This window comes from Salmo trutta, chromosome 31 (assembly GCF_901001165.1).
Source record: "Salmo trutta chromosome 31, fSalTru1.1, whole genome shotgun sequence".
Taxonomy (NCBI): domain Eukaryota; kingdom Metazoa; phylum Chordata; class Actinopteri; order Salmoniformes; family Salmonidae; genus Salmo; species Salmo trutta.
In genome coordinates this window covers 41,006,087-41,017,750 of record NC_042987.1, presented here as the reverse complement: position 1 = coordinate 41,017,750, position 11,664 = coordinate 41,006,087, and the positions used below count along the sequence as shown (strand labels likewise).

At 42.5% G+C, this 11,664-nt stretch overlaps 1 protein-coding gene across 2 annotated transcripts; it reads right to left on the bottom strand.

Annotated features, from left to right (window-relative positions):
- Positions 1-4,511: 4,511 nt before the first annotated feature.
- Positions 4,512-7,537, bottom strand: LOC115170200 (zinc finger and BTB domain-containing protein 14). 2 transcript variants are annotated; one of them, XM_029726590.1, is made up of 2 exons: positions 6,866-7,537; positions 4,512-6,746 (listed from the first exon to the last, which is right to left on the bottom strand). In XM_029726590.1, exon 2 carries the CDS (start codon positions 6,716-6,718, stop codon positions 5,567-5,569), a length of 1,152 nt encoding a protein of 383 aa, XP_029582450.1. In that variant the 5' UTR covers positions 6,719-6,746; positions 6,866-7,537; the 3' UTR covers positions 4,512-5,566. The 2 variants fall into 2 exon arrangements, with proteins under 2 accessions (XP_029582450.1, XP_029582451.1); XM_029726591.1 differs by having other exon boundaries at positions 6,958-7,536.
- Between the last annotated feature and the right edge of the window lie 4,127 nt (positions 7,538-11,664).

The following is an 11,664-nucleotide window of genomic DNA, read 5'->3' as shown; positions in this document are numbered from 1 at the left end:
GTCTACTACACCTGTTGTATTCAGCATTTCACTGTAAGGTCTACTACACCTGTTGTATTCAGCATTTCACTGTAAGGTCTACCTACACCTGTTGTATTCAGCATTTCACTGTGAGGTCTACTACACCTGTTGTATTCAGCATTTCACTGTGAGGTCTACTACACCTGTTGTATTCAGCATTTCACTGTGAGGTCTACTACACCTGTTGTATTCAGCATTTCACTGTAAGGTCTACTACACCTGTTGTATTCAGCATTTCACTGTAAGGTCTACTACACCTGTTGTATTCAGCATTTCACTGTGAGGTCTACTACACCTGTTGTATTCAGCATTTCACTGTGAGGTCTACTACACCTGTTGTATTCAGCATTTCACTGTAAGGTCTACTACACCTGTTGTATTCAGCATTTCACTGTAAGGTCTACTACACCTGTTGTATTCAGCATTTCACTGTGAGGTCTACTACACCTGTTGTATTCAGCATTTCACTGTGAGGTCTACACCTGTTGTATTCAGCATTTCACTGTGAGGTCTACACCTGTTGTATTCAGCATTTCACTGTGAGGTCTACTACACCTGTTGTATTCAGCATTTCACTGTAAGGTCTACTACACCTGTCGTATTCAGCATTTCACTGTGAGGTCTACTACACCTGTTGTATTCAGCATTTCACTGTGAGGTCTACTACACCTGTTGTATTCAGCATTTCACTGTGAGGTCTACTACACCTGTTGTATTCAGCATTTCACTCTGAGGTCTACTACACCTGTCGTATTCAGCATTTCACTGTAAGGTCTACTACACCTGTTGTATTCAGCATTTCACTGTAAGGTCTACTACACCTGTTGCATTCAGCATTTCACTGTGAGGTCTACTACACCTGTTGTATTCAGCATTTCACTGTAAGGTCTACTACACCTGTTGTATTCAGCATTTCACTGTAAGGTCTACTACACCTGTTGTATTCAGCATTTCACTGTAAGGTCTACTACACCTGTTGTATTCAGCATTTCACTGTAAGGTCTACCTACACCTGTTGTATTCAGCATTTCACTGTGAGGTCTACTACACCTGTTGTATTCAGCATTTCACTGTGAGGTCTACTACACCTGTTGTATTCAGCATTTCACTGTAAGGTCTACTACACCTGTTGTATTCAGCATTTCACTGTGAGGTCTACTACACCTGTTGTATTCAGCATTTCACTGTAAGGTCTACTACACCTGTTGTATTCAGCATTTCACTGTGAGGTCTACTACACCTGTTGTATTCAGCATTTCACTGTAAGGTCTACCTACACCTGTTGTATTCAGCATTTCACTGTAAGGTCTACTACACCTGTTGTATTCAGCATTTCACTGTGAGGTCTACTACACCTGTTGTATTCAGCATTTCACTGTGAGGTCTACTACACCTGTTGTATTCAGCATTTCACTGTGAGGTCTACTACACCTGTTGTATTCAGCATTTCACTGTGAGGTCTACTACACCTGTTGTATTCAGCATTTCACTGTGAGGTCTACTACACCTGTTGTATTCAGCGCACGTGACAAATAAACTTTGATTTGATTTGACTGGTTTTAACACAAGGGATATTACATAGAGGACTGAATGATATCACATGAAGGACTGGCTTTAACACAGGGGATATTACAGAGAGGAACTGACTGAAGCACGAGAGACTAATTAGTAAAAGGTACTATCCTGTTGGATAGTACTGTGATCTGGCATCCTGTTTAATGAGACAAAGTAATACAGCTAGGCAATACTAGATACTGTGTTAGCTGAACACAGAACATATGTGTTTTTATCAACATTGTGCACAGGAAGTGTATTTTGAGATGTGTTTGTACAGCCGCGCTTGTGTGTGTGTGTGTGTGTGTGTGTGTGTGTGTGTGTGTGTGTGTGTGCGTCTCTGTTTCTGCGTGGGTGGTTGATTGCAGGCTCTGCTTGTGTAAGTGTATGCATGCATTCGTGTGTGTGTGTGTGTGTGCGTGCGTGCGTGCGTGCGTGTGTGCGTGTGTGTGTGTGTGTGTGTGTGTCCTATGTGTGCATCCTTGCGTTTTGTGATTGATGGCTGTGGGCTTTTCTTTGTATCAAGAGACTGGTTGGATGAGGTGAATTCCCCATTGCCTTACAATAGAAAACATTTTTGAGAATAGAATCCTTACTTTACTCCAATGAACTACTTCCGAGCCCTTCCCAATATCACCTTGAATCTTAGTTATCTACATTAGAAGTTCAGGTTACTGCTAAAATAAAGGAAACATCAACATCAAGTGTCTTGACAGGGCGTTGGGTCACCACCAGAACAGCTTCAGTGTACCTCGGCATAGATTCTACGAGTGTCTGGAACTCTATTGGACGGATGTGACACCGTTCTGCCATGGAGAAATTCCTTCATTTGGTGTTTTGTTGATGGAAAATGCCGCCTCAGGCGCCGCTCCAGAATCTCCCATAAGTTTTAAATTGGGTTGAGATCTGGTGACTGAGACACACACACACACACACACACACACACACACACACACACACACACACACACACACACACACACACACACACACACACACACACACACACACACACACACACACACACACACCCTTTAAATCCCCTATGCTCCTGTGAGACCCCCTCTTTCAAATTCACTGAGATCTATTCTTCTGGTAGACAAAATAATGGTCAAATGGACACTTTTATACAATGACCCTAAGCATGATGGGATGTTACGGAATAGAGCTAAGAGGAAAACCTGGTTCAGTCTGCTTTCCATCAGACACTGGGAGACAAATTCACCTTTTCAGCAGCACAATAACCTAAAACACAAGGCAAAATATACACTGGAGTTGCTCACCAAGACAACGTTCAATGTTCCTTAGTGACCTAGTTACAGTTTTGACTTAAATCGGCTTGAAAATCTATGGCAAGACTTGAAAAATGGCTTTCTAGCAATGATCAACAACCAACTTGACAGAACTTGAAGAATAACGTGCAAATATTGTACAATCCAGGTGTAATAAACTGTTAAGAAAGACTCAGCTGTAATCGCTGCCAAAGGTGATTCTAACAGGTGTTGACTCGGGGGGTTGAATACTTACTTACGTAATCAAAATATTTTAGCGTTGTATTTTTCAGTCATTTTTATAACAAAGGTTCACATTTTTTCATTCATGTTGACATTACAGAGTACTTTTTTGTCGATCATTGACAAAAAAAAACAAAAAAACAATTCAAATCCATTTCAATCCCACTTTGTAACATAACTAATTTGTGTGAATACTTTCTGAAAGCTCTGTACTGGACCAGTAGAAGGGTGGATGTGTATAGCTGCGTGCAGAACACCACCTAGTGTTGAAGGCAGGGGACTTGTTTCAACATGTCTTCCTGTCCTCTGGCTCTAGACACTTGGATCTGATTGAACCGGGATGTGTATAAACAATAAGGTAGTACCTCTATCTTGTCATCTGATAGGTGGAATTTGCTCTCGGTTGTTTACAGATATCCCATATTTATACTTCAAAAACAGGAGCGTAAGGCGTTGGTGCAAAAGGGTTGTTTTTTAGGGGGTTTAGGCGATGAAGCGTATTCATTCTTCCTCGTTTCCTGGATGTGAAGTGAGATTAGCGGACCACTGATCTGTAGACGACTGAAGAAATGAAGGAGCTTTCACATCACTGATTGGCCTGAACTGATATCTCATTTGAGCATTTTTCTATAATCTTCTAGTAGGACTAAAATGTCCGTTTATGAACTACTCTGAACCGTGGTCCAGTGAAATTAATAGTAATACATTTTATTTAAAAAAATAGATATATATTTGCTTTTGTAGGTGTAAAATGTTCACAGGATATGATACCTCTTTTCATGTTGTGAGTGGTCTTGCCAGGGCACAATTCCGATCCCCCCTCCCTTCCCCCAAATGTACACTCATTCACCCCCCCCCCCCCAAGGATTTAAAAGCATTGGATTGGTGAGAAAATGTCATCCAATCCAGAGAGTTTATATCGTTGAGGGGGCGTGTGCTAGCATGACTGCATTGCTTCCGTGAGAAGAGAATTGAAAATAGGCCTCTGCATGTCACGAAACCATCTCCTTCACACGCTGACAGAGACACTGTTCTGGGTTTAGGATAAATAAACACTGTAGCCTGACTGCTTCCCAAATGGCACCCTATTTTCTGTATAGTGCACTACTTTTGACTAGAGCTCTATGGACCCCTGGTCTAAAGTAGTGCACTACTTTTGACTAGAGCTCTATGGACCCCTGGTCTAAAGTAGTGCACTACTTTTGTCTAGAGCTCTATGGATCCGCGGTCAAAAGTAGTGCACTACATAGGGAAAACGGTGTCATTTGGGACACAAATACCATCTTCCTGAACCGATATTATCATAACTAACTGTAACTTTACATTGACCAGAGAATGTGTCCCTGGACTGCTATAGACATGTATATTAAGTACATGTAGTGAATTCATAAACAAAGAAATCAGATGTTGACAATCAGAAAAATCAACTCATCAAATCTGGGTTTTATTTTCAAAGTGTAAGAGGACAACGCTAAATGTGCATATATGGTAATTTTGTGTTCTAAATGTTTTAAAATTGTGTAACTAGTAACACTACAGTATATACAGACGTGGTCTCTCTCTCTCCGATGGTAGCTTGATGATGGGCTAGTGATACTGTACAACAGTAAATCTAGTCGGACTCATGCTGCTAGGTGTGAACAGACAATGAACAAAGAGCCTGTTCAGACTGCTTGTCAAATCAAAAACGTTTTTTTTTTTTTTTTTTTACTTCCAGAATTGACTTGGAAGCATAGCTATCTATCAGAACGGCCCAAGACTTTGGTATAACCTGTATCAAATGAAGAATGGTGACTCTGGGTTACCTTTTACAGTGTAAATATCAATCAATCAGCACAACTAAACATCCATTTAAAAAAAACAATCAACATGTAGGAGAATATACAAAACAACACATTTTATGCAGAGAATCATCTCTTTTTTCTTCTCTCTCTTAAAATCCAGTAAGGTTAAACAAACAAAAAAAACACTTAAAAATGTTACAGATAAAGTAAAAGTGGAATAAAGTTATAATAATTATTATTATAGAGAAGAACCCCCCCCCCCCTCCTCTGTCTAAATAGCAACAATGTTTTTCCTGTGGTAGAAGTAGATAGAGAAGTGTTACATGAAGTTGAGGATAAATGAAAAACATACGCAGCTCAACGATTCAACAGGATCAGATTAACGTCCATTGTGTCAACGGACGTTGTTACGATTCCTCCCTCTTCTCATCGACCACGGGATATTACACATCAATACACATCACAGGCCGTGTATTCACGTGTGTGTGTGAGACAGTGTGCGATGCATGAGTGTGTGTGTGTGTGTGTGTGACAGTGTGCGATGCATGAGTGTGTGTGTGTGTGTGAGACAGTGTGCGATGCATGAGTGTGTGTGTGTGTGTGTGAGACAGTATGCGATGCATGAGTGAGTGTGTGTGTGTGTATATTTGTGTGTCTGTCACCATTTATGCATGGTGTGTGAGACAGTCCGTCTTTACGAATGTGGCCCAGCTTCTAGCTTCCAGTCCCTCTGGCTCTGCGTGTCGGCGTCTCCCTGGATGCTGCCCGGGGTGGCGGCGGCCGGGGACAGCGTTCTGCGCTGGCTGTGCATCGTGTTCCAGTGGCGCTTCAGGTCGGACGCTTTGATGAAGGCCTTTTCACAGGAGCCGCAGTTGAAAGGCCTCTCCCCTCGGTGCTGCCGCTCGTGATCTCGCAGGTGGGACTTGTGCTTGAAGGCCTTTTCACACATCTGGCATCCGAAGGGTCTCTCGTTGCTGTGGACCCTCTCATGACGCTTTAAGTCGGGACCTCGTATGAACGCCTTGCCACAGACCAGGCAGCGGTGCGGTTTAAAGCCCGTGTGGATCTTCAGGTGCTCTTTGAGGTGGGCCTGGGTGGTAAAGGTTTTGGGGCACACTTCGCAAGCGAACGGACGGTGGGCCAGGTGGGACTTGTCTTTCTTGGGGCCGTCTCCGCCTGGTTTCATTCCCGGGTGGATGCCGTCAGAACGGTGCCCGTACAGCAGGTAGTCTAACTTCATATCGCTGGAGGAGGAGGAAGAGGAGGTCCATCCGTGGGCGCTGTGGGGATCTTTAGACATGTTTCCGCCGAAGTGAGGAGGGACACCATGAGGCCCCCCGGAGCCCATGGCCTCCATCCCTCCATCGTAGAAGCTGTTCTTTCTCACCTCCTCCATTGCCAGCTCTTTCAAAATGGCGTCCTGGGCTCTCATACCGTCCCCTGGCGCCTGGTTCTCACGACTCGGCTTCATGTTGGGCTCACGTTTCTGTGAACACAGGTTGTCGAGGAAGGCGATCCCCAGGACCTGTCCGGATGACATCATGAGGTTAATGTCCTTTTTGCGGACGGCGAGCCTGGCGGTGTACATGTAATTGAGGACCTCCTCGAAGATGTCGGAACGGATGAAGTCGAGCTCCACGATGGAGTTGTCCACATCGTTCTGTTTTTTGAACAGTTTCTTGAAGTAGATGCTGCAGGCGGCCAGGACACAGCGGTGAGCTCTGAACTCAACGTTTTCCACCACAACGACAACGTCGCAGTGGTCTCCTTCCATCCTCTGCTGGTTCAACATCTTCAAGAAGCTTGTCTTGTGATCGTAGTCGATGTATTTCAGGAATTCACCCATGATTGCAGGTTTATTTAGGGTTATTTATCTGTTGGAAGAAAAAAAAAAGTCAAAGTGTTCAAAAGGGTCAATTAAAAGGTGTCTGATTTAGTTTTTTTTTTACAATAACTGGACAGGTATGTTGTTTAGAGAGTTAAATCCAATTACTGTGTCGAATGTCAACAATAGCAGAGTTTTGCTAATCGCATCGGTCTCTGTCGAAAACAAACAAACAAACAACAAAATAAATATCGTCACACCAAAAGCAAAGTCCTGACTCGGTCGGTTGTTTGTTCTTGTAAACGTTAATGGATGGTTGAAGTGAACGGTGACAATCCACAGCTGATCTCCGGAGACAATAAACACACTGCCAAGTCAGTCAAGCAGAAATCCCCACGGAAAAATACACGACGAACTTGTCGATAAATGCACCGATCGACAATTGAAAATGATGCCAGAGTGATGTTTTCACATCCAGGAGGTTGGGGTGGAGGGAAAAAAGGTATTTGTGCGACTAAACAGATTCCCAACGCCCTTGCGAGCCAGTCGTTTGTGCTGATACTGCTAACCTTACAACATTTCACTGCGTCCAGCCATTTTGCTCAGCAAGCCTCCATTTCAAGGGTTTTCCGTAACTTTATCCACTTTTAGTACACAAAATACAACATTTCACATTGGTCGATTTAAACGTGTAAATATACGATTTTCTCCCCCCCCCCCCTTCTTCGAGAATAACAAATTGTCGAGAGAGAGAAGAGAGAAAAAAAAGCAATACGCGAAACACGAATCCTTTCTGGTGTTGTCACGCAGGGCTGCGGTCGACGCGAGGGGCGCTGCTAGACGGGGTACCGCTTATGTCAAATTCACCTCAAAAGTTTAAAAAATATATATATATTTCAATTTTAGCTAACGGTAAGCCTAACCCTTTTTCTAACATTAACCTATTTCTCCTAATTTACCTTAAACTGCTGGGTAAATTATCCTAACCTGTTACGAAAATTTCTGACGTAAACTGTATCCCGTCTAGGAAAAACAAAACCCCAACGACAGGAGCCTTGTCTTTTCCTCTTCCTCCTCTTGTTTTGGTCGTCAGCGCTCAGAGTGGGTGACGCTGGTGTTGCTGCCATCTATAGGACTGGAGATGAATTACAGCAGGACAGGCAGCCTCTAGTCTACTGCACCATAGCAATGGATATTACCCTAATATGACCTCATTTAAATCATTATGTAAGTCACCCAATAACCCACCGCCAGAAAGGCCAATAACCCACCGCCAGAAAGACCAATAACCCACCGCCAGAAAGACCAATAACCCACCGCCAGAAAGGCCAATAACCCACCGCCAGAAAGACCAATAACCCACCGCCAGAAAGACCAATAACCCACCGCCAGAAAGACCAATAACCCACCGCCAGAAAGACCAATAACCCACCTCCAGAAAGGCCAATAACCCACCTCCAGAAAGGCCAATAACCCACCTCCAGAAAGGCCAATAACCCACCTCCAGAAAGGCCAATAACCCACCGCCAGAAAGACCAATAACCCACCGCCAGAAAGACCAATAACCCACCTCCAGAAAGACCAATAACCCACCGCCAGAAAGACCAATAACCCACCGCCAGAAAGACCAATAACCCACCGCCAGAAAGACCAATAACCCACCGCCAGAAAGACCAATAACCCACCGCCAGAAAGACCAATAACCCACCGCCAGAAAGACCAATAACCCACCGCCAGAAAGACCAATAACCCACCGCCAGAAAGACCAATAACCCACCTCCAGAAAGACCAATAACCCACCGCCAGAAAGACCAATAACCCACCGCCAGAAAGACCAATAACCCACCTCCAGAAAGGCCAATAACCCACTGCCAGAAAGACCAATAACCCACCTCCAGAAAGACCAATAACCCACCTCCAGAAAGACCAATAACCCACCGCCAGAAAGACCAATAACCCACCTCCAGAAAGGCCAATAACCCACCGCCAGAAAGGCCAATAACCCACCTCCAGAAAGGATAAAAAACAGTCAACTTTCAAGTATCTTCTTATTTAGGATACTATGTGGCTTGGGCTCCCTGATATACTCTCATAAATACCAAGATGGCACCGCCAGGGCCTGAGGTTTAAGGATCAGCTATCTGAGCAGCTTACCGATCGCTGCAGCTGTACACAGCCCATCTGTAAATAGCCCACCCAACTACCTCATCCCCATATTGCTTTTATTTACTTTTTTTGCTCTTTTGCACCCCAGTATTTCTACTTGCACATCATCATCTGTACATCTATCACTCCAGTGTTCATTTGCTAAATTGTAATTATTTCACCCCGATGGCCTATTTATTGCATTACCTCCTTACTTCATTTGCACACACTGTATATAAACTTTTTCTATTGTGTTATTGACTGTACGCTTGTTTATTCCATGTGTAACTCTGTGTTGTTGTTTGTGTCGCACTGCTTTGCTTTATCTTGACCAGGTCGTAGTTGTAAATGAGAACTTGTTCTCAACTAGCCTACCTGGTTAAATAATGGTGAAATATATATATATATATATATATATATATATATATATATATATATTTTTTTTAAAGGTTGAGATGGCTGAAACAGAACTGTTGTTTGAAGTTGAAAAAGCGTCAAGTACAGTTAGTGAGAAAGATGAGTGGACAACAGTGAAGTCCAACAATGGAACCCCCAAAAAAGAGTCAAATTGTTGTGGAAAATGATTCTGATGAATCGTTGCTTGTTGGGAGTACATTTTGTGAATGAAGATGTTCCTTTGGAAACCGTTTTTGAAGTCACGAGGATGGTGAAGGCGTTGGGAAAAAGTGGATGCAGTCAAAGTAACCAGGAGTGGTATGGTGTTGATATCGTGTTTATGTAAGCAAAAGGAGCGTGATTTGTAACTTGCTAAATTATCGACACATTAAAGTGGAGCAGCGCACCGGGTAAAAAAAAAGGTTCTCTCTCTGGCGTCGCGGTTTGAAATCGGTAATCAATATCTTAAACTAAAACATTCCAGGAGTAGTTAAAGCACGTCTCTCGAACCGTACGGAGAATGAGGGGGGGAAAAAGAGCAAACTTTATCTGTATTACTGATGTTTAATGAGTATTTACCACTCTATGTAAAGCTGGGATATATAAGATACGCTGTTAAGAGTGTTCGTGCAAAACCCGATGCAATGCAAGAAGTGTGAAAAGTTTGCAGACCGAAAGGAATATATTATTGAAGAGTCTGTGAATGTAAAATGTTGCAACTGTTGTGGGGATCATATTTCCGAATTCCCGGATTGCCCTGTAAAGGTCAAAGGTGTTGAGGGGGTCAAGGATCAGGGCTGTAAAGCAATTCTACTATGTGGAGGCGGTTCAGGGAGTCGAACGGGGTAAGAGACCACAGTGTTGAAGAAGAAGAAGAAGATATGGGAGGTAAATGCATCACAACTAGTTGCAAATGTTATACGTTAATCAAGTGATCTGCATACACTTATTGTAAAGATGGTGGATTTTGTAGCATTTTATAGCCACGGTTATTAATTGTACTGCGCAAGTGTCCAAGAAGTCGGATATTATATATCTGCAGCAGATACGTTTTTGGGCCTCTAAGACTTCATGACAGAAGCACTGCAATGACTTCCGTCGCCAGAAACTGTCCTGCCATCACAGCATCCTTCTGAACCGGTGTAGGGGCCTGATTAGAATGGTGTTAGAAAAGCAGGCTGATTTAGTTTCATTTAAATGTATTTATTGATAGTTTATAGATGGATATATACAGTACTAATCAAAAAGTTTGACAAGAGTGTGCAAAGCTGTCATCAAGGCAAAGGGTGGCTACTTTGAAGAATCTCAAATATAAAATATATTTTGATTTGTTTAATACTTTTTTTGGTTACTACATGATTCCATGTGTGTTATTTCATAGTTTTGATGTCCTCACTATTAATCTACAATGTAGAAAATAGTACAAATAAAGAAAAACCCTTGAATGAGTAGGTGTTATAAAACTTTTGACTGGTCCTGTATATCTATGATTTGTTTTACCCCGCATTATTTCATTTTGGGGATCTTTATTATCCACCTGCACAGAATGCACATTTAATCGCTGCGAACGCCTTTATACCATAGAAAATGGCGCCACAGATGAAAAATATTTGACTAATTCTGCTATTTTGTGTTTTTTTTTTTTCTTAAACGCTGATCTTAACTTTTTACGAGGATAATTTCTCCGCCATCATTTCCTATGATTGAAAACAGATTCTGGAGATCAGAACAGCGATCACTTACCTCGATTTGGAGGATAAATTCTACTTCAACGAGTCGGCAGGACCAGTCCCTAATCCCAGGGAGTCGAACAGAGGCATACGAGCCGTTATCCTGACTGGACTATGTTGTTGTGTAAATAAACCGCATCTACCCTCCGTTCTGTTTCTGTTGGCGAACATACAGTCCCGTGTTGTAGTACTGGAGACGGGTCTAGGTCTCCAGACCACATTTTGAGTGTCTCGGTGTCAGATACATTTGTAGGCTACTCGGTCTTGGGACAGTGAGAACTAATTTCTTCCCAAAACCAGCCAAGACCAGCAGAGTAAAAAAAAAAAAAAAAATCAGAAAGCCATGAAACCGCTTCTTCGACCAGACCAAATATATGCACACTTCTTTCTTGAAATATGAATATCTTAACAGTCTTTATATCTCTTATAGGCCTTAAGTGTGTGACAGGTGTGTAACAGGTTCTTGATGCTGAAAGGACAGTAATACCAACACACTGATGTAGGAGAGTGCACTTTTTTAATGGTAGGTTTATTTGAACAGTGAGAGGCAGAATAACAACAAAGAAATCCAGAAAAACGCATGTCAAAAATGTTATAAATTGATTTGCATTTTAATGAGGGAAATAAGTATTTTCAAATAAACCTACCATTAAAATTATAGACTGATAATTTCTTTGTCAGTGGGCAAACGTACAA